We start from the raw sequence: 27297 nt of genomic DNA, 5'->3' as shown, positions 1-27297 counted from the left end.
AGAATGGACCCCCACCACCTCCCCCAACGCTTCGATAAATGGGCTATAAACCGACACAAAAGTGAGTTATCGAAATAAAGTAATAACATAAAAGCATCCTCTGATCAGACAATGAGTGTAAAAACACTGGCTAAATGACTGTGACATCCATTTTTTCTGAGTGCATGGTACACAGTCAGATCCTGTTGTGTTGTTCATTGGAAACATCAGAAATGATCAAGGGAAAAGTAGCCGTTAAAGAAACAAAAATACTGGGGGGGATTTTTATGACATTTTGTGGCGTGTGGTGATAATTCTTAAAAGGGACCAAGAAGGAACAAATGAGCCCCGAGCTCCGACACCGAAGAGTTCGTGTGTGAGAGAGCTAGAGGGGGGAGTGCGCCGGGTGTGTGTGGGGGTGGAGGATGGAAGTGGGGGGAGAAAACCTACAAAATGAGAGAGTCCGCCGCTGTGGAGAAACAGAAGCGAGAGGCGCGCTGAAGGAGCCAGATGTACCGTGATAATTAGCCGAGGATATTAATGGGAATAACGGGATTATGAGGATTTGAGGAGAAGTCACCAGAATCCGGTGTCACGCAGGGCGGGGGATTAAGTTAGGCGTCTTTACTTCTTCCCTCTGCCGTTATGGGGATAGACCGGCGGCGGAGAGCATCGTTGGCTCTCACCTTGAACTTTCTCGCCTTGTTCCTGGCTGTGTCGGCTCTCACCACCAGCTACTGGTGCGAAGGGACACGGAAAGTGGTGAAGCCGTTCTGCACAGGACCGGTCACCACCAAGCAGTCCTTCTGCATCAGGTTCAACAGCACCAACATCAACGACACGCGGCTGGTGCAGTACATCTGGGAGACCGGGGAGGACAAGTACGTGTTGAGGAAGTTTCACACCGGCATTTGGTTCTCCTGCGAGCAGAACATCAACATGACCGGTAAGTTTGGTTTTCTACTGAAGTAACGGCGGACTGACGGCGGGACCGCTGTGCGCGCTGAGGAGGTGCGTCACGGAGGGAGACGTGCTGCTCCAGCTGGGATGAAATAAAATTAAAAGTCCGGATTTTAATGCATTGACTTTTACATTCAGTTCCACATCAACAAGGACTGGGTTTGGGGATTAATCTCGGAAACTACTGAGAAAATGATATGGAAATGTCACCAGAAAGTCATAATCTGACAATAAGTATTATATTTAACCAACAGGTTTTTGTGCCCATTGTTCAAAGGATATCAGATAGAGAAGTTCATAGCCAGATTTATATAAACTCAGGTTCAGGATGTAATGTCAGTATACGCAAAGACATTTAAATTGCAAACACAAATACATGAATAAAACGCTAATTAATCACAATTTAGTAATATTCATGATTAAACAAGCAGACAATGGAATAATCATGTCTGGGAGCCTGAAAAGAGCAAACTAAATATATGTAATGTTGATTAATTGAATGATTCTTGGAATAGTTTTTACGGGCAAAAACATGAGCAAAGCAAGGTTAAAGGTATATTTTACCTGCTTCAGTGGTTCTTCTATCACTGAGTGTGAAAGCTGTTCGACTGATTTAAGAGACAGTTCCAGAAAAGCCGGCTGAGCGAAGCACTACGTGTCTGTGTGCAGACCACCATAAAAGCATTTGTTGCACTGACAGTAGAATTTCTGGCCAGCACACAGCTACACGCTGCATTTCAGGCAGAAGACTGTGACACCCTAAGAGGGGGTGAGGGGGGTTGGGTGTTCTTGTTACTACATAATCACTGACTGGAACTTTTTCTTTAAAATTTTACATCGCAACTTTATCTTTGTGGAATATGGAGGGAAAACATATGAAGTCTAACATGCTATCAGCTTGGTACATGAATTAAATGTTTAATTTACGTTCTTTTACAGGTGAGAATTGCAGAAATTTCCTTTATGTTGCACCATCAAATGAAAGAGGTAAGTTTTTTTGGTTTTTGTTTGTTTTTTTTTACATATAAAATGTAAATAAATGCAAATAAAGACTGTTTCAGTGACATGGCAAAATTCTCAGTCAATCAGAGCAGGGTAGTCGCACTAGCGGGAAGTTGCGCATAGGAGTGATGTCCTTTATCAGTTTTGTCATCTCAAGGCTTAAAATAACCCAAAGATCTCTGTCATCTGTATGGCTGCTTTCTTGTGACTCTAAATAAGCAGATGAATCTGAAGTGGACGTTTCAGTAATTTTGTCAGTGTGATGAAATGCTGGCCAAAGTCATTTGGTTCTCCACTGACCCTCTTTCAGATATTTTTTTCTAGACATTTGTTTAAGCTTCTTTAGGCCTCCAAGCGTATTAAGTTTTTTCTTCATCTTCATCTTCTTCTTCATCAGCACTGACTTCCTGTCATTTGAAAGGGAGTCAGGTTCCACCCCAGATTTTTTTCTCACATAATTATCCTATATTGGAAAAAAAAAATCAACAGCTATTGGTGACACCATGGAGTTGTGGATGACCTAATCGCTTGTGCTGCTGCTAGGCAATAAGAAACCAAAACAGTAAATCAATCAGATCCACGTGGTTTTCTCCCAGTTAATTAGTGCCCCGAACGCTGCTGTTGTGCTAAAATCTGCCTCTCGTTGCATTCTTGGTGTTTAGCACACAGAGTACAAATGGAAGATGATCTCGGTCTCTGGGTCTGTCAAAGTCAGTGGGGAAGTGCGTTAAACATGCATTTTTCTAATGGTCAATCTCATATTCTCGTATCATTTCAAAATGGGGATTAAGCTACATCTGGGTCTTGGGTGGAGGTTGGAAACAGTCATCATGATGTCACACACTGGTTGATTAACTACCATAGCCACAAAATAATCTTTCTGTTAACTTCCTGCTTTTGTTTTTCCAACCCAATATGAAAAACAAGGGGTGAGTGTGAATGAGAGCCCACAGACACTAACCCCCCTTGAAACAGCAACTTGTCAATCAGAAAATAGCCACACCCTAAATCATATGTAATGTTTTGACCCCAAATGAGACTGACATAGAAAAATGAACAAAACCTTGCAATATAGCACATTAAACTTCGTGATTAAGATCATGAAGTCATTAGGAAACTAATAACTGATGTCATTTTTAAGTAGGAAGCAGGGTTATGCTCTCATGGACTTAGATACAATTGTACTTCTTGCTGTAACCCTCTGCAGGCTGTTGGAAAGAAAGCAAGTTGCTATGAGCTACTATTTATGTCCTATTTATTAATGTCCTAAAGTAAACCAAGCAGAAGAGAAAAATATCTGTGCTATATTTCCTGGCACCAACAGCGCCATTAATTAAGCAGATCCTCCTGTGGGTCACATTCACAGGGTCAAAAATGTTTCCCAAAATGTCAACTCCTAAATTTTAATTAGAGCTAGCACGTAGTGAATATATTATGTATATTATGTTTGATACTCAGTAGTTTTTCTTATTCTGTTTTCTCAGTCAGAATTTTATAGTAAAAGTTCAGTTTATGATATTTGTCAGGAGGCAGTATGACATGACAGAGAAGATACGTATTGTACCAGACTTAGCAAAACAAAAAAATGATTTTTTTTTTAAATCATAAAAAAATGGGAATATTTTCTAGACCACCAGCGGGGAAGAGAGGGGAAAATGTAAATCCAAAGCTTGATTATTCCACTGTGCCCAACCTGCTTCTTTATTTCCAGAAAAACTGACAACAATGTTTTTTTGGGAGGGTTTGATTCAGTTGTAGTTGCTGTCAGAAATCTTCCTTTTTGTGTCATTTATAGACAGAGGTGGGTAGAGTAGCCAAAAAATTGTACTCAAGTAAAAGTAGCACTACCTCAACATAGTTTTACTATAGTAGCCATCCAAGAAATTACTCAAGTAAGAGTAAAAAAGTATTTAGTGAAAAAGGCTATTTGAGTACTGAGTAACTGATCATAACATCTGGTTTAATTTTTAAAAATGAGATAATCAGACAGACAAAAATATAAAGTTTAGTGCAAATTTTAAAGACTGAAAAGCAAAAAAACATGAACATAACATGATTACAAAATAATAAATCTAAGCAGAAGAAACACTTTTCTAATTCATTATTAAACTAATATTTAGAGAAGTTAATATAAATATATGTTAGAATACTTCCAGTGACAGTATATGGTGTTACTTTATTTCTCCAAATGGCACAACAGACTCAGCAGATAGAACAACATTAAAACAACAAATAAGAAGTCTCATTTCAACATAAACTGTAGATTTGTGTCTGTGTCTCATGCATTTTTGGTTAAAACACGTTTATTATTCATTCAGTGAAGTTACTCACACTGAGTAGAGAATTTTTTCTCAAGAGTAGCAATACTTCATAACAATGTTACTCAAGTAACAGTAAAAAGTACAGTGTAGTAAAACTACTCCTAAAAGTATTTTTTTCCCCAAAAACTTACTCAAGTAAATGTAACTGACTAAATGTAATTAGTTACTACCCACCTCTGTTTATAGCTCACTCCTCCACTTAAACCAGATCCCCAAAAATGCCTTATTTCATTATGTTTCAGTAACACAAAGAACTGTAGTGCCTTAAAACTACAGCGTACATCTGTTTTAGAAAAATATTGCTGTCTTAAAATAAGAAAAAACACTTAAATGACACCTGTTTTGAAAGATTGAGGTTCTCCCTCAGACGATGGCAGGCTAACACTTTGTTTCATTCAATTGTTTTATACAAAAAGAAGAAAATTCAATAAAAAATGCCATCTTTATCCTTTAATCCCTCCTACACATGTGCTTCTTTCTTTTCCTTAACTATGCAAACAATTAACAGTGTGCACACATGTAAAATGCTGCATAAATACAAGATGTGGGCAGCAAATTAGTAATCTGTAACCAGGCAACTCCATATGAGCCTCGCCGCAAAGACAAAATAGATCCTCGTATAAAGAGATCTTCAGCGTCTGAAACAATAACTTGGATGCCAGACTCTTTAAACAGAAGCCTGTACCGTTGTCTCTGTACAACAAGTTTAGAGCATCCATCTCTTTGCAAACCATTTGCCAGCATCATGATTAAAATACTAGAATATAGCAAAACAAAGAAACATTTCTATGGAAGGGGCTTAATTGCAGTGTTTTAAAGCCTCTATCTTTTCCACCTGCCTAAATTAAACTGAAGAAATCTTTTACTGAAGTCAATTTAAAGCAAGCAAGAAAAAGACTTTTTAGCTGAAGGACGTATTTCTGTCCGTAATTCATTCAGGGATATTTTGGGTAACAGGCATGTTACGTTTATTACACACCTTATGATTAATTAACCACACACTAACTGCCTGCCCTTGGGTGATATATGCAATTACACTACAGCTTACACTGACAGGTTTTTAAATCCGCTGATATTTTGTCCTAACACGTATATAGACTCCAGCTCAGAATGCTCTGCGTCTCTTGGTAGATCATGCTCTATATCCTCTCCCTGACTGTGAAGGTTAATGATACGGGGGATGGGGTTGCCGGTGCACCTTACTCCACTCACTCTTCCCCGCTTCCTCTGCCTTTTCACGTCTCTGCTTCCTTCCTTCACCCTTGCTCACCCATATTCTCCCTCACGCCCCAATTTCCCTTCTCTCTCACCACGACGTCACACTTCAACACCACCATCCACACAACTTGATTTTTTGTCTTCTTCCTCTTGGCCATTACTTTGCTATAACAAACTGTTTTCACAGGTGTGCTGTGGCTGTGCATAGTTGCAGAGTGCCTCTACATTCTCCTGCTGGCCACCGGAGGCATCCTTATGTCCATAGAAGTGTGTCACATCGGCAACGTCATCGACGGGCTCAAGCTCAATGCCTTTGCCGCCATATTCACTGTGCTGTCAGGTGAGAAGCATTAATATAATTACCATCTTTGCCATCAAGTTAGTGAAAAGCATCAAATCAAATAGTTGTGATTCAGTGAGTGCTATTTTTGTTCATGTTTGTTTTGTGCTCTCCAATGAAAAGATTACAGATACTGTGATTGTTGTCAGTATCTTTTTCCACTTTATATGAGAAGAGCTTTTATTTGGACATATTACTAACTATACTATATATAACTATATGTTGCTGCCATTAGTGAGTCTTATAGCCTCCCAAAAGTCAACTGGAAAACCTTGAAACTAGGTTAACTGGCTTCCAAAGTTAGAACTCATTGTTGTCCTCTTGCGTTAAAGGGAGGATTTTCAGTGTAGCCAATCATATGTGGGTAGCAGATACTGAATATCTGGCTTAAGATTTCTTCTGCTTTCTACGTGTTTGTAACCAAAACCTGCTCAGACAGCGTTGGTCAGTAAAAGAAAGAATTGAAATTTAAATCAGAAAGATGCTGCTTCCAGGAGTCTTTGTCTTCCATTTGTCACATATAAACTGATATGTTGCTTCCATTACTATTACTCATGTCCAGTTCATAACTGATAGTGTTCCATTGTTTGATTTTCATATCCAGTTATGCTTTTATTGCAACTATTTTGGATATTTGTCGTACTTAAAAAAAAAAGAAGAAGCTATTGCTAATCCAGTGCTTTCCAGATGATTTTTGCAGGATGGGCCAAAATCTTACAGTACTTTTCTGCATTCATTCAACTCATTCAATGTTTAATTGAGTAATTTTGACAAGTTCTCCAGCAACACTGGCTGAAATGCAGCCACAGCTTCTACCATGTTTTACAATTGACTTTAGACAGTCACTGTTGTGCCTCTCACCTGATTTCTTCCATGCATATTGATGAGGATATACATTGGCAGTTTTTCCCATCTAGTTCATAAGCTCCCGAAAGAGTGTAACAATATGCCCTGAGGGGGGGAAAAGAGGTGTTTTAGAATTTACCCCTCTTCAGGTAAACAGTAGTAAGACAGATCAAGGACATTGGAGGAAATCTGGAGCTTTAGATCAAAACCAAAGCAGACAATTCAGATTTTTTATACTTAGCTCTGCATTAAGGGGTTGTGATGTCATCTTTGTACACGGGATGATGAAAGAATCTGAGATGATGGAGGAGCTGTCAGCCATGCACTCAATGTAAGGGACAAGGACAGGGTATGATTAGTTCATGGAGGCAACTGCATGCTTGGGTAGGCTGGGGCTCAAATGGGAGGTGTTAGAACTGATGGCTGTCCTGTTTTTCTGTACTTCCGACTTTCCAAAAACCTGTGAATTGTGGTGGATCGTGGTCTCTTTGGTGTTCTGGTTTGATTATTGCTAAGAGACTTGACAGCCAGGTTTGTTATCAAATGCGCTAATAACTTGCACTATGAAGAAGAGCATATGAATTTGAATTTGAGACATTTTTCAGTCAGTTGTAGTTTTTGTCGTGGTTTAAGCCATGCTCTCCTTTTTACAACTCACTTTTTACAACTCTATTAAGTTTATATTTATTTAAGGAGGAGGAAGTTAGCCTACCTTGCAAGTGTTTGCAAAAACAGAATATTTATGGACTGCTATAGTGCTGAAATGTGGAAAACTATCAAGAACCACATTTTGTTTTTTGTGGACAAGGGCCTTTCCCTAGATTCTACAAACTGAGTATTTTTGTAGAATCTGAAACTCCAAAGTGAAACTTTCTTAACCTCCCTTATTAGCATTAATGGCAAGGTTACTATTAAATTTTATTAGGTCCTGTTGAGGCATTGGCAGCTCCTGTGCACTCAAAAATGTATTTTTCAGCATTATATAATGCACAAAAGACAGCATCCTGTAACTTCACCTGATTTTGGTAACATACCAATGCACCAAATGAATAGTGACAGTATTGCATTGATTGTCCATAAAGTCACCGCATTCTTTGCCAATATAAAACTGAAAAGTCATGCCCTGTAGAGGACCCCGAAATAAAAATTAACATTCACTGCAGGAACGTTTATCCAAGCTTTATATACACTTTTGACAAGTACTGTAAGAAAACTATAGCAAACACTTGAGATATATACTGGTTTTATTCTGTTTCTGTTTAACTTTAAAACCACTGAGTCCTTAGTTCTGCTTCCTTGTTGGCATTTATCCAGTCATATATTCAGGCCAGTTGTAGCCTCTCAGCCCCTGAAAAGATTTCCAGCCGGTTTGCAGTCTGCCTCCCTCTCTCGGTGGAGGAATTAACAATGACCTTCTCTCTAATCCACTCTGTGAAAATGATCCCGACCACCACACTCTGGGCAGTGATTCAGCAATGAAAGATACTCGACTCCACGACAGTGACTCACAGCTTTTTGCTGCTTTGACAGGTCAAATTCAGAAAATGTGTTTTTAAAAAAACTGAAAAGGCTACAGGCTGAAGAATTGTACAACCTGTACAACCAGGTCCACACTTTGACTAATTTATTTAATGCTTAAAGGTTGTAACATATGTGTGTACTGTATCTAGTCTTTAACTACAGGCAGTTCTAGTTAGACTATAGAAAAGCCTCTTGTAGGCCTGGAGTAAAACTGATGCTATACTTGATGCACAGCTCACCCAAAATATGTTAGCATTTTGTGAAACACACTTACCAGCTTTTGTTATGTCAGTGACATGAGAGAATCAGTACTCTTCTCATCGCTGGCTAGAGACACATATTGTTTAGCATTGCTTAATTTAAAGACCTGAGGCAGCAGTGAACAGTTAGTCTGGCTTTATTGAAATATGCCTAAAACATCATAACGTCATAAATTAGCATGTTGTGTTGGATTTGTTTAATCCATTCATAAACCGAAATGCAGTAATGTGCAAAAGTCTTGAGCACTGCTCATTTCTTGATATATTATGAGGAAAACGGGAAATACATGCAGAGACTGAAACATGTAGTCATACAGCATATATGTAAAAAAAAAAAAAATCCCCCGCTCACCCCTGCGGGCGGTCAATCCTTCAAGCTCGGGTCCTCTACCAGAGGCCTGGGAGCTTGAGGGTCCTGCGCAGTATCTTAGCTGTTCCCAGGACTGTGCTCTTCTCAACAGAGCTCTCCAATGTTGTTCCCGGGATCTGCTGGAGCGACTCGCCTAGTTTGGGAGTCACTACACCTAGTGCTCCGATTACCACGGGGACCACCGTTACCTTCACACTCCACATTTTCTCGAGCTCTTCTCTGAGCCCTTGGTATTTCTCAAGCTTCTTGTGTTCCTTCTTTCTGATGTTGCTGTCATTGGGAACCGCTACATCAATCACTACGCCCGTCTTCTTCTGTTTGTCTTACACCACTATGTCCGGTTGGTTAGCCACCACCATTTCGTCCGTCTGTATCTGGAAGTCCCACAGGATCTTAGCTCGGTCATTCTCCATCACCCTTGGGGGCGTCTCCCATTTTGACCTCGGGACTTCCAGTCCATACTCGGCACAGATGTTCCGGTACACTATGCCGGCCACTTGGTTATGGCGTTCCATGTATGCCTTGCCTGCTAGCATCTTGCACCCTGTTGTTATGTGCTGGATTGTCTCAGGGGCATCTTTACACAGCCTGCACCTGGGGTCTTGCCTGGTGTGATAGACCCCAGCCTCTATGGATCTTGTGCTCAGAGCTTGTTCCTGTGCTGCTGTGATTAGTGCCTCTGTGCTGTCTAACAGTCCAGCCACTGGTAGGATTTCTGGATATCAGCCACCTCCTCTATCTGCCGGTGGTATATACCATGCAGGGGCCTGTCCTTCCATGATGGTTCCTCGCCTTCCTCCTCTTTCTTGGGTTTCTACTGCCTGAGGTATTCACTGAGCACGTGGCCAGTTGGGGCCATCTTCGTGATGTATATATATATATATAGATATAGATATGTGTGTGTGTGTGTGTGTGTGTGTGTGTGTGTGCGTGTGCGTGTGCCTGTGTGTGTGTGTGTGTGTGTGTGTGTGCTGTATGATAACAATATATAAACAGTCTGAACTGTTTTTCAAACTTTCTTCTAAGTGAAACAGACTTGAAGTAGACTTCAGGATAGTTCTCCAGGCTTCTTGAAGGACATTCAAAGCACTTCTTTGGATGTTGGTTGCCTCTTTTTCACTTCTCTGTCAAAATGATCCCACACTGCTTCAATATCAATGTTGAGATTCAGGCACTGGGAAGGCAAATCCATGACTGATAGTGTTCATTTTGTGTTTTTCTGTTCTGTGTTTCATTGTCATGCTGAAAAAAGAAACCAATCAGATACTTTCCAAATTGTTTTGCATGGTGGATTAAACTCTGATGGCACTTTTCTGTGTTCATAATTTTATCAGTTTTATCAAGATCCCCAACACAGAACCATGACAAAGCCTGCCCTGTGTTTCATAGATGGTTGTAGACACTCACTGTTGTACTTCTCTCCTGACCTTCCCAGATCCATACTGACAACGATTTAGTTTCTTAACAGTAATTTTTTAAAGTGATCCTGAGCTATAGTTTTCCAGGCTTTCTGAAGGTCTTTCAAAGTTTCCCTGTGGACATTGGCTGCTTTTTCTACTCATTGTCATTCTAGTCTACTTTCTGTTTTTTAAGCCACTTAACATTTACCTATGACTCACTTAAACATATAAGTCAGATCCACAATAACATTTTCTCCTTGCTTCAAGCTTGTAACTTTGCAGACATCTTGAAACCTAATTTAATTAATTAGCTAAATTAACTGTAATTTCAGTGGTCACATAAATACTGCATGTATAGAATCACCAGTAAAACCAGAATAAAAGGTGTTTTAAAATGCTTTTAATGCCCAATACTGACTTTCTTACTGTAGGAAAGAAAATCTGTTCATTTTGATAAAAGGTCACGACAAGGAGAGTCTCTATCAAGAACAATGTGGATACAGAGCAGTGTCCTAAAAGCATTACAAAAAAATGGAAATATTACGTTTGCTCAAACCTAAAGGAACTTTACTTCTTTGATCTACAGACATTGCTTTGATTGATGCTTTTGTTCAAATAGTCTGTTTTAGTGAAATGTATTTTGTAGGAAATTGGTGCAAGAATGAGGTTTTTTGTCTCTGCTTGGATCAAATTTTCTGTCATATTTGTCTTCCTCAAAGAATCCAGCTTTATGTCTGTGAAGGAAGGCCCCTGATGAGAAGGCAAAGTTTTTAAAAACTTTAAGAGACCAAGAAGATCTAGAGAAATTCATTCAAGAGACATATATGGATATGTGGTGAGCCTGAGGCTACATATTGATTAGTTTGAAGTTAGAGTTGGATTCCCCTAGTCTGACTGTTGCTTTGATTTTAGGGTAAGTACAGAGTAACCCAAGTTCTCTTTTGATCCTGTTGGCATATGAAGCAATGACGGAGCTATAGTCTTACTAGTTAAGTGTCCTCAAAACTTCATATCGTGTATTAGGTGCCTTCTTAATCCTATATGACTTCTTCTTTTTTTTGCAGATGAATAAACTGGGAATGACCTATCTACTTTTTTTTCTTAAACTGGAATATTTACAAAAAAAGAAGTAAAAAGCAAATTGAAAGTTCTCATTCAAATAGATTTGTACAAAAGTGATATGGGTAATGCATCGTATTTATCGTCATGACATCAGCACCACCCCACCCTGCTTGTAATCACAATGACTTCAAACCTACATTGCCATTACATACAAATCACCACAAACTGTATATAAAAGATGGATGCAAGTGTCTTAAACATACATTATTTCTAATGGCCAGCAGGGAGGGATGTTCAAAAAGGCATCAAGCTATATGGAAGTCTATGGAAAAACAGCCTTCAGCTCCTTTGACCTTAGTAAGAATTTTCCTGATCAGTTTATGCAACACTCAAGTCCTTACATATTCCTCTGGTTATCAGTTTTCTCACTCCTCATTTTAAAATCACCAAGATGGCAACAGTACTAACACTCTGCTCAAGCCTTTAGAATATGAGTTCAGGTGACCATCTTTTGCCTGGCATAGGCTCAAGTGAGAAAATGGACCTCCAAACCTATTGTCAGTTTAAAAAACTGGTGACGGTTTAAAACGTTGTAGCAAGGATGTTATAAGATGGGAAAGATAACAAAGATTTACCTGATTTTTTATTTGTCACTTGTTAATCATATTGACAGTTTGCTTTTGTGACGTTGTGGATTGTGCATCACTGTGAATTGTGAGACTTTATTATTTCCTTTCCAAATGGGAATCTCTGAGACTGACAAATTAAGCTAATCAGAAGTGCCAAAATCTGCAGTTCCTTTAATGGCCAACTGAAGCTAGATCCATATGTGAGTCAGCCCCCCCAGACTCCAGTGTTGAAATGCCCAAGTAATTGGCATTTAAAAAGCCATTACATTACATTAAATGGATGGAAAGACCATCTCTGAATCGAGGAGGGGGCCTAAGGGTACATCTTTCACCATCTTACAATGCTGTGATTGCAGCCATTCCCCAACTCTCTGTGGATGGTACTCATGGCCATTGATCAGTGGGCTTTGATCAGTGGTTGTTGATCAGTGGGTTTTGGTCAGTGATTGTTGATCAATGGTCATGGGAATTTGCATAATTATGATTAAGGAACTGACCTCCCAGCCCATTGTTCCTTCAGTGGGCTGGTTTCAGTCATTATGCAAATGTACTGTTTATAAGATTGGGGAAACCTGCAGTCAGCTGAGACTGAAGAAGTCACTTGGATGAGTGACGAGACGTTTCTCCCACAAAACGCTACGTCCAGATGAACAGAATCAACTTTTGGAGACAATGTTGTGTATGTGTGACTGACTAAACAAGCCATATGCAGAGCACTGACCAGGCTCTATACATGAATGTGCTCCAGCTGTTTTAAAAGCAAAAAAGTATTATGTTGTATTGCTAGTGATACATGAATGGCTCTAACTAGCTTATCTACCTAGCAAATCCTGTTTTTCTTTTTTGGAAAGCCAAGTTCAGAGGCATTTGGAACGCAGCAAAACATGCACTATGACTAAAGACACAACCCACTATGAAAACATCTGAAACACCTTGAAACAAAATTATTTGTTTACATTGTAAAGAAGCTAAGAAAGACAACAACCCATTTATCTGTACGTCTTTCCAATTGTAGACCACTTTACTGTCAGTTTTTTAACTTAAAGAAAACCCTTACTGCAGTTTGCTATTACATTAATGTGTGTGTGGTACAGATGGAACAGCCTGGCTATGTCGCTGTAATCCTGTTTCAGCTTCTTCATCGTCCCTCTCATTGATTGGCTGAGTACAGATCAACCTGTTATGCAGCTGACCAAGTGGAAATTTGGTTTTGTATTAAGCAGTGAAAGTTACATAGTATTTCACTGTCAGTCAAACAATCTGGGTATGTTCCAATTTTATAACTACAAGATATATATGAATCTCTTTTTAATACACTGATTACCCATGATGTAACACCTTATTGTTACATTTTCAACACAAAAAACATCCTCTTTAGCCAAAATAGCACATACCCTGGAGTTACAGTTTAAAAAAGACCTGAAAACAAGGTTGTACTTTGGTATTACCCAGTTTGAAAAAAGGAGGGACTTCTTAAAGACTTAAGAACTGTCCAAAAGAGTTTTAACCAACATAATTTAATATAAAAAGAGCAGCTTAGAAAGGCAGTTTCTCAAATGTAAAGATGAGGAGAACTATCGATCCATTTGCTTTTGCTTATCCTTTTTCAGGGTCGCTGGAACCTAGCCCAGCTGTCTTAGGGCAAGAGGCAGGGTACACCCTGGACAGGTCGCCAGTCTGTCGCAGGGCTAACACATAGGCATAGACAATCATTCGCACTCACATTCACTCCTATGGGCAATTTAGAGTTTCCATTTAACCTAACCCCACTAAGTGCATGTCTTTGGACTGTGGGAGGAAGCAGAGTACCCGGAGAGAACCCACACAAACACAGGGAGAACATGCGAACTCGACAAAGGAAGACCCCGTCCTGATCCTGATGGTAGAATTAAACTCAGGACCTTCTTGCTGTGCGGCAGCAATGCTGACCACCATGTCACCATGCTGCCCCAGTCCCACTGTTCAAGAACATGTGTCTATAAGTTGTGGGAAAATTTCATAATAATGATCTTCAGTGTAAAATTGTGATGCCTGTGAATGCTCTCTTCTTGTAGTCAGAGGAATTGAAATTTGAAATTCTTTTTTTTTTTGCACACATTGATGCCACATCCTCCTGACTTTTTCAGTGGAGTCCTTGCACATTTCAGCAAGCCATATTTCTCATGAACCACATACTGCAGATATTAAAACAGCGTTGGTTTGTAGTAGAAGAGTGAAGCTGTTCAGACCTTCAACCTATAAACATTTGAAGCATTGCAAAATGAAAAATAAAACAAAAAAGACCCAACACTGTTGACTAGGTAGAATACTATATCAGACAATATTAGGGCAGTGGTGTTAAAAAAGGGGGATGCTACACAGTAGTAAACATGGCCCTGTACCAAACTGTTAGACGTGTTGCTGCCATTAAATTACAATAAGCTAATATTATTTATCAGTTTAAACAATTGGGTTTATTCTTTTTTACTTACACTTTATACACTATTCCAACTTTTTGGTATTGTGGTTCTATTATTTACTAATATTCCAATACGAGGGAATATGTTGCGCAATGTCTCTCAACAATAAATGTTTTTCGGTCTGTACTAAAATAACTCTGCTGTGTTTTTGTATGAAATCACACTGTGACATCCTGTTTCTGATGTTCTGACCAGATACTCAGAAAAAGACTGTTCTTCAGCCGACTGGAATTAGACGAGGCATAATGCCCCACGAGAGAGAAAAAAACAATTCATTGCTCTTCGTGTGTTTGTGACTTTGAGTAAAGCATATTGTTTGTGTATAATCTTTCACATGAGAGCATTGCAGATTAATGACATGCCCCTACTTGCAGTTTGATGTTGTTGCTGTGCATATTGTATAGCTACAATTTGACAGGTCTGACATGCCGAAAAATAAAAAGTGTAAAGTTTGACATATGTCCTGTGACCGGTATTGTATTAGCCACAAAAACATATGTATTTTTTCTTTTTTCATATCCGCTTTGTCGTATGACAGATTTCTCATGCAGTCCTAAACGCAGGATTAAAAGCTCAACCACCTTTTGTACATTGGATGAATAGTCATTTTCCAAACAGCATGATAAAGGACAAATAATCCTTAGTGTCAGACTTCAGTTGTAGCTTGTGCACAATGACAAAACAGATTAAAAAAATCTAGGTGCCCCCTGTTGGCTGTGAGAGAGCTTTGCAGCACAGATTAGGCTAAACTGCTTTCTCGATGTTGTACGGCTGAACTGGATCAAAAGCGTCTCATCTCTGAGGCTGCTTGTCCATGTTAAGTGCTTTGACACTAAAAATAAATAACCTTCAATGGCATGTATTGACTTCTTTTGGAAAAAAGTGACCTTGTGTTAGGAGAACAAGCATAATTTCCAGATGACAGAACGTGCTGAGACTCGGAACTGCAATTTGTTCCACTCATCCTGATGCACGGCTGCCTCTGATCTGCATAGCATTATGATAATGTAGCACTGTCATATCTTGAGGAATAAACATGAGCTCTGATAGGGATGAGATGAGAATTTAGGTGTTTGGTACTGAATCTGGTGCACTCATGTTCGGCCCAGGGATTTGTGGAGGGGGGGGGGGCTTATGTGGTAATCGGATTGGTAGGCTACAAATCCGTAGCTTTTTATTCCTGTGCTGTTTTGTGGGCAAGGCAAAATCCAGCACAAAAAAATCAGGTGCAAAGATGAAAATAATAAATGAAGTGAAGCACAGAAAACCAAGCAAGAGGCAGATGAGGGGAAGAGACAGGAAGAATATGAAAGGACAAAGAGTATACCGGATAAGTGGAAGATGCTGCTAATCTCTACTTTACGTTTTCCACCCAGTTCTTGGTATATATGGATTGGACTCAGTTAATGGCTGCTGAAACCTCCAGCAAACAATAGTTGTCCTATTACAGGATGAAAACACGCTTGTTGAGCATGAGATTTCTTCACATAATGAAAAGGGTGTAAATAAATAGGAGATGTCTTGTAATGTCTGGGCTATCTTTTATTCTACTAGCTTCTCCAGCTCAGTACAATCTCCCATCAGTGTTATCCATCTTGCTGAAAGTCAGAGCGTGCTTTTTGTTTCCATCTTTTCCATTCATAAAGAAAAAAAAATATTAAATATGATTTACACAAAGATAGGCAATTTTAACACCTTTGCTGCTTTCCATTTTTTACACAAAATCAGGTTGGAATATTTTTCACAGTTGTCCTTTCTCACATTTGCCACAGCAGAAAATTTTATCCTGCAGATATGTTTGCACTACTGTAAATAAACTATGCCTGAAGTACACAGGAAGCTGAACTGGTAGATGTAACAGGAAATGATACCAAGATGCTAAACAGCTTATATTCTAATACATTTAACACTGCAAATGTGGGAGAACTACAAATGGCAGCAAGCATGTCATTCGTTGGTGTTGTCTATATCTGTTAGTTTTTTCTAATTTCTAGTTTTAATCTCAATTTTTGGCATTTAGCCTGCAAACATGCCCAGATAATAAAGAGTTGCTTAAAAAGTAGAGCAAAAAAACGCAGTATGAATAAATAACATATGCATAATAGAGAAAGACTCTTTCGTGGCTAGAGTTTTCATTATTAGCATCATAAAAGGTGAAACACTGTACTGCGCTATTAATGAACTGTTTGTATGTTTTTTAATAAAACAAAAACTAAAGAGTAAATTTGTTTAGAACGAACAAAAAGTATGTTTGTTGCAGGCACTGCTGCATCCAGTTAATGGTTCCTCTGAGTATAAAGCTTTATTATCTCTTATTAATAGTACATTCAAAAACTTCATAATTTTAACAAAGTTGAAAAAAGTTAAGTTAGTTAGGAAAGCTTGTGCATGTTCTTATCCATCATTTTCCTTTCGTATTTTCATGTATTCTACATGGATCTTAAGCTAGTTGGAAAGCTAACTTGCTGCCCAAGATACATAGCTTTACTTTTACTTGCTCAGATTCGCGTCTAACTAACAGAATGTTACTGTTTGGGTTTTTAAAATCATTTGGCTAGAAAAAAAGCTACAGCTACAAAAAAACTTCAGCCAATTCACAAAGTAAGCTAACTGTCGCTTGTTTGCTAACTACAGCTCATGTGCTAGCAGTAGCAACAGCATGGCTAATTTTTTTTTACCTTGTTTAGTCTAGTGTGTGTGTGTGTGTGTGTGTGTGTGTGTGTGTGTGTGTGTGTTATTGTATTGCAATGACTCACACGTATCTTCGAGACGAATGTGACCCTGAGGACACTTTGACAAGGCAGTTTTGAGTCCTTTTATAGGTTGCTATATATAGTTCTGTCTGTGGATGTATTTTATCAAATTAATAATATCAGTATTATAGGAGGACTGATATTAAAAGCTAATATTAGCTTTTTTGATGATCTGCTAGCGACAGCATTTATAATGGCCAATAAATGAAAATTTTAAACGCAAAAAAAAGGAGAAAGAAAAGGAGAAATGTAGGAGAAACACTCCAATCCACCAGGGGTCGAATGTTGGGTGTTGTTAACACCAAATTATAGGGAAATCTATTTTCCTGTTGTGTGTCTAAAAGAAAAAATATCACCTGATATATCAGAATATTGGAATCATAAATCACCACATCTATATTATTGGGGTGCATTGCATCTGTGCTAGAAGCTTTTCTAAATGTTTACTGGAGTGCAGTTAGGATTAAAGGCAGATGAGAATAAGGCAGTGCTGGGAGAAATTCAGCCCTACCCTCCTACAATGGTAGGAGGGTAGGGCTGGGTTTCTCTGCTCCACTGCTGCCAACACAACCCAGCCACAGATAAGCAGCCAAAAATGGATGGATGAATGTTTCTTCAAAATATGTTTTTCACCAGTGTGTTGCTGGTGTAACTCAACTGTTTGATTCAAATGTAGTGTAAAAATTACAATTAGTTAAAAACCTTTGTTGTTTTCCTTGTAAATTGCATATTGGCCTTGAGCTGAGCATGCCTAGCAACAGAAGCTTAAAGGGAACAGGGTTTAGGGAAAAATGAATTCTCTCTCTATTTTCCCCTTGACTCTCGTGGTCTTCATCTCACAAACAGTAACACGCTGCGATTGGCTGTAATTACCATATTTATGCCTTCGTGTCTTTCATTGCACTAGTTGATCCTATTCCCAAGCAGAAGCCTGCTTACGTGCAAAAGTAAATAACTCCACCAACACTGCTGTATTCTGAAATTTACTGCAAGATTTATTAGCAGCAGCAGCACCGTGGATGGTATTGTTTTCACCTCGTGAGTCAGCTTGTCATCATGGGAAATTGTGGGCCTGGATATACCTACTTTAGCAGGAGCTGCTCACAGAGGTTGCTTTGGGAGCAGTAGCTGTGCCATGTTTTCAAATAAAATGGTAAAATACACCCAGTTTATAATTAATTAATAGTTAATGAAAAATAGTACATTCATTACTCACTAACATAACAAAAAGCTCTCTTCAATGAATGGTTTAAAACACCGACAAAGTGCAGAGGAGAGGTAAAGAAAACAAAGCAGGCAGGGTGTCAGGGGTGATTTGTGACACAAGGATGGCAAAACTGAAAGGCAAAGTTACTCAATACTAGTTAGGTCTGCTATAATATAAGGTTTGGAGATGGTGGCACTAACATGAAGACAAAAGTGGGAGCTGGTGGCGAAGCTGAAGATGTTAAATTTTTCATTGAAAGTGATGGACAAGATTAGAAATGAGTACATCTGACAGACAGTTTGGGATTCATGGATGTAGAGAAGGAGGATATGATGTGTTTGGTGTGACAGAGCGAATCTTATGAGTTTATGAGATGCACTCGGTGGCCACTTTGTTAAGGCAAAAATACTAATCCATCACTGTAACAGGGACCCAGTGGTTTCAGGTAAGTAGGCATGGTGAAGATGTCCTGCTGATATTCAAACCGAGCATCAGAATGGAGAAGAACGTTGACTTAAGTGACTTTGACGGTGGGAGGGTTGTTGTTGCCAGGCAAGCTGGTCTGCCTGGCAACAACCTGGTCCTTTCAGAAACCTATGATCTACTGGGTGCTTCCCACATAATCACCTCCAGGGTGTACAGAGAATTGTCAGAAACTGGGAGAAAATGTGTTGTTGATGTCAGAGGTCAGAAGAGAATGCCAGAATACTTTGAGCTGATAAGTAAGCAACAAAGCTCCCTTCGTTACATCTGCAGTACGCAGAAGAGCATCTCTGAATGAACCAGGTGAACCTTGAAGCAGATGGGCTGCAGCAGCAGAAGACCACACCATGTACCAGTCATGTCAGCTAAGAATAAGAAACAGTGGCACCTGCTGGGTCACAGGCTAGCCAAGATTGAACAACCGAGTGTGATTTAAATGCCGCAGCTTTTGTAATATTTTTTTACGTTTTTTTATCAGAGTTCTCCGTGTTGTTCCCAGTTCCTTGGTGCGCTGTTACTTCTTCTGGTTATTAAGGAATAAATGAGAAAATAATAATGCAGTAGACAAAGAAAAGTTGGTACACCTGAAAGTTTCATTTCACTGTTTATTTCTCACAGTTTTATTTTTATTTTGTGCTCTACTTGGACTTTTCTGATTGATTTTTCAGCTGTTAGTAAAGTCTTGTCTTAGAGTTGATGTAATAGTTTTCTCTCTTTCATGAATTATTTGTTTCTGCTGCTTTATTTCAAATTCAGTACAAAGAAGGAAATCAGTGCTTTACTTGCCAGTTAAATGATAACATGAACCCACTGTGAGCTAAACTCCTTTGCTCCAGTGGGTTTATAACACGACATGTTTAACGACTCAGTCCTTGGGAGAGAACGGTAATAAGACACAGGTGATGCTAACAAGTGAGAACGAAAGAGAGAAGGAAAGTTAATGAAAATACAGTAAAACCACATGGAGCTAACATAGAAAAAGAATCATGTGATTCATTACAGAAACCACAGATCATTGCAAAGACAGCAAGACTTGAGACAGATTTTGCCAACATGCGGGTTTTACAGGTTTGTACTTGGAGAGATGATACCTGGGGGGCATTCTCCCCAGTTTACACCACTATCACACAGTCTTTTAATGTTTTTGTAGCTCTGCTTATGATGTGTGGTATACCAACATAAGAGAATATTTTTCATATTGTGTGTGTCTGAAGAATCACTGGCTTGTGATCCTACAAGCCATCCAACAGATGGTCTCTTCCTGTTTGTTTTTCTTTCTATTGTATGGTTGTGCTTCCTATATTTATTTATGTATTTATTTTGTTTTAAGAATGTGTGAAATAAGTAAAGAAACAGAGAATCTGTGCCTAGTCTCACCACATAGTTAGAATTTCAGCTCCTGTAATATTTCTCTCTGTATGTGATCATTTGCCAACCCTAAAAGAAAGAAATACATTCAGTAGGTAGCAGCACTACTCGGCGTGACTCACTTAAACAGTGACTCACTGTAGCTCAGTACCCCTTGCAGTAAAAGGAGTAGTGAAGGAAGCATGCAGATTCAGCAAATGCAGAGTATGACTAATCAGTCCATGTGACAGTGTTATTGACTTATTAGACCGTTAATACTCATTTTTAATAACATTTTAGTTAGTCCTGTGGTATTATATCCTGGGATTGGTCAAAGGATATGTTAAATAGCTGAGAGGTAGTTAGAGAAGATTCTTCTGCTCTATTTTTTTATTGAGTTCTTAGAGGTTTAAACTTTGTGTAATAGCAGTGTTTGACATGTATATGGTTGCTCATGTTTGCATCGTCATGTGTTACATTGTGCAATACTGCCATCAAGTGGTGACTATCAAGAAATACACTTAGCAGGTTCTTTGGCTCTCAGTGTGGGTAAAGCTTATTGATTTATCAGTGTTTGTGTACGTGTGTGTGTCCAGGTCTGTTGGGGATGGTAGCCCACATGATGTTCACCACAGCCTTCCAGCTGACAGTCAGTCTGGGCCCAGAGGACTGGAAACCTCAGACGTGGGACTACAGCTGGTCATACATGTGAGTGATGTTGGTTCTTTCTATTTTGCTCCCAAGCAGCCAGACATTCTTGTCATTTTTAAAGTGGTCTTGAACAATAATTCTCCAGACTTTCTGGAAATCTTTCAAAGGTTTTGTTCGGACGTATAATCTAAAAATCAACAAGGTTTGTGAGTCACTCCAAGCCGAGTTTGGAGAATTTTTCTGACCATTAAATTCTAACATCTTTTTTTAATTTATTTGTAGCAAAATCGGTGAACTGACAATTCAACAATGATCCTTCTAATCATAGTTTTGTACAGCTAGCACATCTATAAATTACACATTGTCATGCTCCCATGTCCAACACCATGTGTAAGGACATAACTGCAAGATGTTTTTTTGCATGAAACTCCTTTTCTGTCACATTTAGGATTTGAACATTTATGTTCTGCTCACTGCCAAATACGTGAGTTTGTTAAACTTCAAACATGAGCTTTTACAGGGGCGTTTTTTTGTGTTCCTGTGCCTCCTGGTACAGTAAATTGTCCACAAATTATGCCTTGGTTCTATGCAATTTTAACAGTTTGCAAAGCCATCTGTGGGCCAGACTGAACCTTTCAGCACCTCAGTTGTAGCCTACTTTTCAGTCTTTTCATCTGCTGCAATCACAGGTCCAAAAACTGAGCTTGTTAAGTGGATAAAGGAAAAAGCCCACTCTACAAGATAGCTTAGTCTTTTCTCTTTGTGTCTCTTGTGCTGTTGCTCTCAGCCTACTTTTCTGTATTTCTCCTTACCCTGCTCCCTCCCATTACATTCTTTTTAGTAATTTCTCTCTTATCCCACTGTTTCACCACCTGGCCCTTTGAGTCCTCACTTGTTTGTCCTCCCAAAGCATTGAAATGATTTGGTAAAATGTTCTACACATTGGTTATTTCATCTTTGATCAATTTAAATTACACAAGAACAGCAGAAATATGTAATACTTTGTTTAACCATGCATTGCAGTTCTTTTCTCAACTTTTGTTTGTTTTGTGCTAAAATTGGAGCCCAGCTGATATTGAATTTTGATTTGAAAGGCAAACATTTCAATAGATTAGCCAATATTTTTTTTCTTTTTCTGTGTTGCTAGTGGGAAAGCTTCAGAGCGCCCTCTTGTGGTCAAACTGTACCACTTGTAAAAATGACAACTCCAAATATCAAAGACAAACACAGGCCACAGGGTAAAAGATATAGAAACACAACAGAGCTGCAGAAGTTACAGTTAACGTCAACTCATAACATAACTGAAGGGTGTTTCTTTCTTTCTTTTACTGGTTTTAATTTGTATTTATCAATCACTATAAATACTAATGTTGATAAATCAGCACACAGATAATATTGGCCAGTAACATCAGCCTGACAACAAATGGGTTTGGCTCTAGTTAAACCTTATCAGTTCAATGTTTATTCCTTGTTAAACTAACAATTATGCCTCAATAAAGCAGACAGCTTTGCAGGGTTTTTATAATGATGCAGCGCCACCAGGAGGACAATTCCTCCTTCACATTGGCTGTACTTTTATTCTGCAAAAACACGATGAAAGCACATAGAAAGTTTTTTATCAGCAGAGTACATAATTTCTGGTGGTTATTTAATATAGAAAAAAAGAATCTTTTACTCATAAATATCATAATTTATGCATTCTTGTAAATTTAGGATCAAATCACTAAATTACATAGAAAAGAGAGCCAGTTTTTGGAAGCCACCATCTTGCACCGCCGTCTTGAATACAGTAGACACAGTAGCATAATAGTGCTTTATGTTCATGGCTAGAGATATACGTTGCATGCCTTATACGTTCCTTTTAATTAGAAGATCACAAACAGCTCTTTCAAGCTCCAGCTATTTAGCATTAGTACATGTATATTTTTTATCATTTCCTTCTCATTATGCCTCTGTCCTCCTCCTCTTCTTTTGTCTCTTCCTCATTTCCACCTCGTCCTCATCCTCTTTACCTCAAGCTTTATCTCCTCAACTGAAGTCGGGGCTCTAACACATGAAAAGGTTCATAAATATGCTTATTTAGTCTCAATATTGTCGCAATTACTTACTCACCGTCTCTGGACAATGAGCCAGCTGAACAAAAACAGCAGCTGGTTTTAAGCTAACATTGTGCCAGCTAGTGTGCCAGACAGCTGAGCTAAACAGTAGAATGACACCCTACACTTACTGCAGATGACCAGCAGTCCTACAGAGTTTTTTGTCCTACAGTGGCCAGTGTAGCTGAGATTTATGAACTTGAATTGAGTGAGATAACAAAACAGTTCAGGCAGTAGAGTAGCACACCTACTAATTAGAAGGTTGGTGGTTTGATCCCTAACCTGAAAATGCTAACCTGAAGTTGCTCTCTGATGCATCCATTCAGACTGTGAATGTTTGATAGAAGGCGCCTGCATAGGAAAAACATAGAAAAGTGTTTGTATGAATGGGTGTGACTGGGTGAATGAGGCAAGTTGTGTGAAGCACTTAAAGTAGAAAAGTGCGATATAAGCACCAGTCCATTTACCATCTACTGGTGAGATTGTACATACTGCACCTTTAAAGTCACCTGTTCCCAATTGCCCTTCCCTCCTTGTATTTAATCTGTATCTATAAACATGGTTTTTGTGAGGTAGCCATTGTTGTATATCCAATGCTTTCTCTTACTGACTCACCTCTCTGTACCAGAAAACCCATTCGTTATGCTAAAAAGTTCATAGTGTGCTGTCATTAAACAGATTTAGATAGTCTTTTAGTCTATAAAGCTGTGAATAGCAACTTTTAAACAATAGTGCACACGTGTAATATGCTGCAATAAAATTCATAACTTTAATATTAGAAAGTAATCTAAACAGGCGTGTATATTTTTTTAGCTATTGTTTGTCTTCTGATCCCTAATCAAAGCAACGCCTTTGTTTACTTGTCAAATAATTATTATTACTTGATCGTGACAAAAAAATTACCTTGACAACATTTTATGTTGTCACAAAGTAACTGTTTTCCCAAGATATCAAAATAATATGACAACCTGTTTTCAGTAGACTGAATTTTGGAGGAAAGAGGCTTTTTGTGTTTTGAAATTATATAAAAGAGACTTTCTATCAAGATAAAGTTTTCAAAATCATTTTTTCATGTTTCTATGCATGTTTTCACTTGAGGATACATTTTTCATATCTAGTCTGCTATCAATATTTAAAGTAAGGAAGTGGAGGTGCCAGAGTTGAAGAATGTGACATTTTTACTGGGCGTGGCCACGATTTAAATGTTAGTATATCAGAGGAATAGCTCAGGTTGTGTAAAGGATAGAAAACTGAACAAAGGTGTTGAATATGGAGCAAATGAAGGAGTTCATGGTGTTTTCGTTTCTTTCCTTAGTTTGGCATGGAGCTCCTTCACGGCCTGCATGGCATCCTCAGTCACCACCATCAACCGCTACACCAAAACCATCCTGGAGTTCAAGCACAAGCGCAGGAACATTGAGAAGAACCTGAAGATCAAGCAGAAGCTGTTGGAGCTGGACTCTCCGGAGCAGGTGTGGGACATGTACATCAGCTCTGTGCCGAGCACTGCCGAGGAACTGCTCGACCTGTCGTCAGATGGACGCAAGCTGTCCAACACCTCCATCTTCTTAGACCTCAATGACCTGCCAGATCCACAGGGAGAGGAATACTGCTAGACGAGCAGCGTGTAGCATTTTGGAACATGATTCTGTCACTATCATGTCCAGTGTCTTACAAGGATGTAAATACTTTAAGGATAATGAGATCATGATTGAGACCTCTGGGGATTTTAAGTGATTAGCCAAAATGTTCAACATTTAGCATTCGTAAATCAGAGCACTAATTTGGAAGCATATTTCTGGTCACTTGATAAACATAACTCTGGCATTTGCTTTAATTTTAGCTCTGTTTTGGTCTTCACCATTCCTGAGAACTACAACAGGATGTTTAATTTGCAAATGGTTCACTGTGTTCAACAGATACTTGCTGACGGGTGATGACAGCCATGAACCCAAAACCATAAAAGCACAGCAGGATGTTACATATTTTCAGCATAATAACTTCATATTTAAGGCAGAAGATTTAAAGGTTTTGGGGTTTTTTACACATCCTTAATCCAGGATGTGTAAAAATCCTGGATTAAGGATTTTTACACATCCTTAATCCAGTTTTAGTTTTATATTCATGCGTCATTAGCAAGGCTACAACGACAATTATTGTTTCTAGCAGGAAGACTATTTACCTTACTTTGAATAAAAAGTCAATAAAAAAAACAAACTTGCATTTTCAGATCATCATATCATCTTTTGTTAGAAAATAATTTTGCCCTTCACAATAAGCAGGGAAGCTATTTACTAGGAACTTATTCTGTATATTTGTGTAGTGATAAAACAAAAGATAAAACAACAAAAAATCTGAAAAAAAAGCTTTTCACCATTTAAGTTATGGTCAAAGCTGATCTGCTGTGGCACAGCATATCAACAAATATACTGTCAATATACAGTAAATGTGCCATTGAAGCTAATTACACTACTGTAAAATTCAAAATGAAGGTTTGCCATCTCCTCAGCAATGATCTCAGTGATCACAGTGATTGTTTATTACCTCAAAACTCATCAAATGTACATGGAAATTTGATTTGGAATCTTATCCTGGTTCTGATCAAATTCAGAACATGATACATAAAAGACTCCACAGGGATCCAGTTGGTTCAGGCCAACTGTTTAAAGCTAATCAAGCCCCCTATAACCTACATAGCTGTCCTGTTAAAACTGAGTTATAGCCTTATCCAGATTTCTGAAACCAAAACATATACAAAACATAACTAGGATACTTCTGCATACACCAATGCTCAAGTGGTACATGTAGCTCCTTCCATGTCTAGTACTTCTAGTCGCTGAGCCCACCACAGTCGTTCTTCCCCGTTCATAAAAGATAGACATAGCCATCATGTTTTGAAATCCTAAGTGTTTTGGCCGTCTCCATCAGGGGGCGTAACAAGCATGGTTCAGATTTGATGAGAACCTGAAGACACTGGATGAAGGTTAGCTGTGCCCCAAAGCATATAAACTGTCTATTTTATTTTAAATGCAACATTTAAAAAAAAATATCATCATCTATTGAAACTAGCAACATTACAGAAATGTTTACTCTGAGAAATAGGATACATTTTTCTCATTGGCTGTACAGAGGCCGCTCTTCAGTCGTTCTTATTTTCCATGTAGGAGTCACCCCATGGTGGCCGTTAGTATAAATGAGAAAAGGTGAAGCTGAGGAACCTAACAAAAGCCAAGAGAAAAGCTCCATAGAAAGGACAGTGATCTGATCGCTTCTCCAACATCTACAATTAGTTCAGTGAGGCGTAAAGAGTCTTGGGTTGCTGAATTTTAAAGATTAACTATTGATGAAGGTGTACAAAGTTGCTAAAGCTGCGTGTGTCCATGACTCACTCAGCTGTAAATAGACATTGCTGGACCGACAGTATCCATATATTGATACACTGCCTCACACCTAACCAAACATGTAAACCAAATGGGATTTAGTGGCATCAAACACACTGCATTAGGTCTTTAGAACCGAGAAGTACGACCACGATCGAGGAACCGTAGCAGCATTGCTCTGTCTAACACATGGAAACACAAGATGATTTTAAGGTGTATAGCAAGAAGGTTCTGGGGGTGGAGGATGCCTGCAGGCCACGCTGAGTGCCTTTACTTCCAGCAGCATGCCTCCGCTCACGCAGCATGCTCTGCGCTCACAACATATGAATAAGGGCAGTGCTGTTTCTCTGAAAAAGTAACTGCTTTCGAGGAAACATGTAGCTGTCTGTGCAAACTGCCAAAACCCATCAGCGAGAGAACCGCGCGTCTTTTGAAGCTCTCTGTGTTAATATTTACTTGATGATGGGGGTATTTTTCTTGTATTGACACACTGGGATTGTTGCTACTTACAGTCATTTAAGTGCATTTCAAAGTATATCTTTGTGTACCTTATTTATTTGTTCTGTTTAAAGTGAAATGTAAACGTAGATGACCTGACAGCTTATTCTTCTTGAGTTTAAATTATCTTTGACTTTCCTGGGTTGCAGTATACGCTGAAGCATGGATTGTTGTGTTTTTACAAGTATGTCATGACTTATTTACAGTGGCATTTTTGTGTAGTGTTCATTAGTTGCTTTTTTGTGGATAATTGTTTTAAGCTTAATATGTTAATATGAATAATACATTTTTATGAAAAGATTTGATTTGAAGGCAATCAAGGAGCATATGTCATAATAAAGAAGTTGTTTTTAATCATATTTTCTGCTGGGCTTTAACCCCACAGTTCCTTGCTTTCACCACAAGATGGCGGTGTTGCCTAACTTTGAAATGAGCAGAAATTGCCGAGCCAACACTGCCCTCATACACACGCACACATAAAGATGTTTTTTAATCAAAAGATTGAACTCAGTCAC

The 27297-nt window shown here is 38.8% G+C and overlaps 1 protein-coding gene across 1 annotated transcript; it reads left to right on the top strand.

Moving 5' to 3' along the window:
• The first annotated feature begins 461 nt into the window (after positions 1–461).
• On the top strand, positions 462–27215 carry gsg1l2b (gsg1-like 2b). Its single transcript, XM_063481697.1, has 5 exons — positions 462–925; positions 1879–1926; positions 5668–5820; positions 20754–20865; positions 24220–27215. Exons 1-5 carry the CDS (start codon positions 625–627, stop codon positions 24518–24520), a joined length of 915 nt encoding a protein of 304 aa, XP_063337767.1. The 5' UTR covers positions 462–624; the 3' UTR covers positions 24521–27215.
• Positions 27216–27297: the final 82 nt, after the last annotated feature.

Source organism: Pelmatolapia mariae, linkage group LG8 (assembly GCF_036321145.2).
Source record: "Pelmatolapia mariae isolate MD_Pm_ZW linkage group LG8, Pm_UMD_F_2, whole genome shotgun sequence".
NCBI lineage: Eukaryota > Metazoa > Chordata > Actinopteri > Cichliformes > Cichlidae > Pelmatolapia > Pelmatolapia mariae.
Note: the sequence above shows the minus strand (reverse complement) of the source record. Positions and strands in the feature narration are given on the sequence as shown.

What these genes read in the sequence shown, in the direction of transcription:
- gsg1l2b (XM_063481697.1), top strand. Translation starts at nt 625, where the DNA reads ATGGGGATAGACCGGCGGCGGAGAGCATCGTTGGCTCTCACCTTGAAC. An exon ending in GCAGAACATCAACATGACCG is followed by an intron (nt 926 to 1,878) that starts GTAAGTTTGGTT and finishes GTTCTTTTACAG; the next exon opens with GTGAGAATTGCAGAAATTTC. An exon ending in GACTACAGCTGGTCATACAT is followed by an intron (nt 20,866 to 24,219) that starts GTGAGTGATGTT and finishes TTCTTTCCTTAG; the next exon opens with TTTGGCATGGAGCTCCTTCA.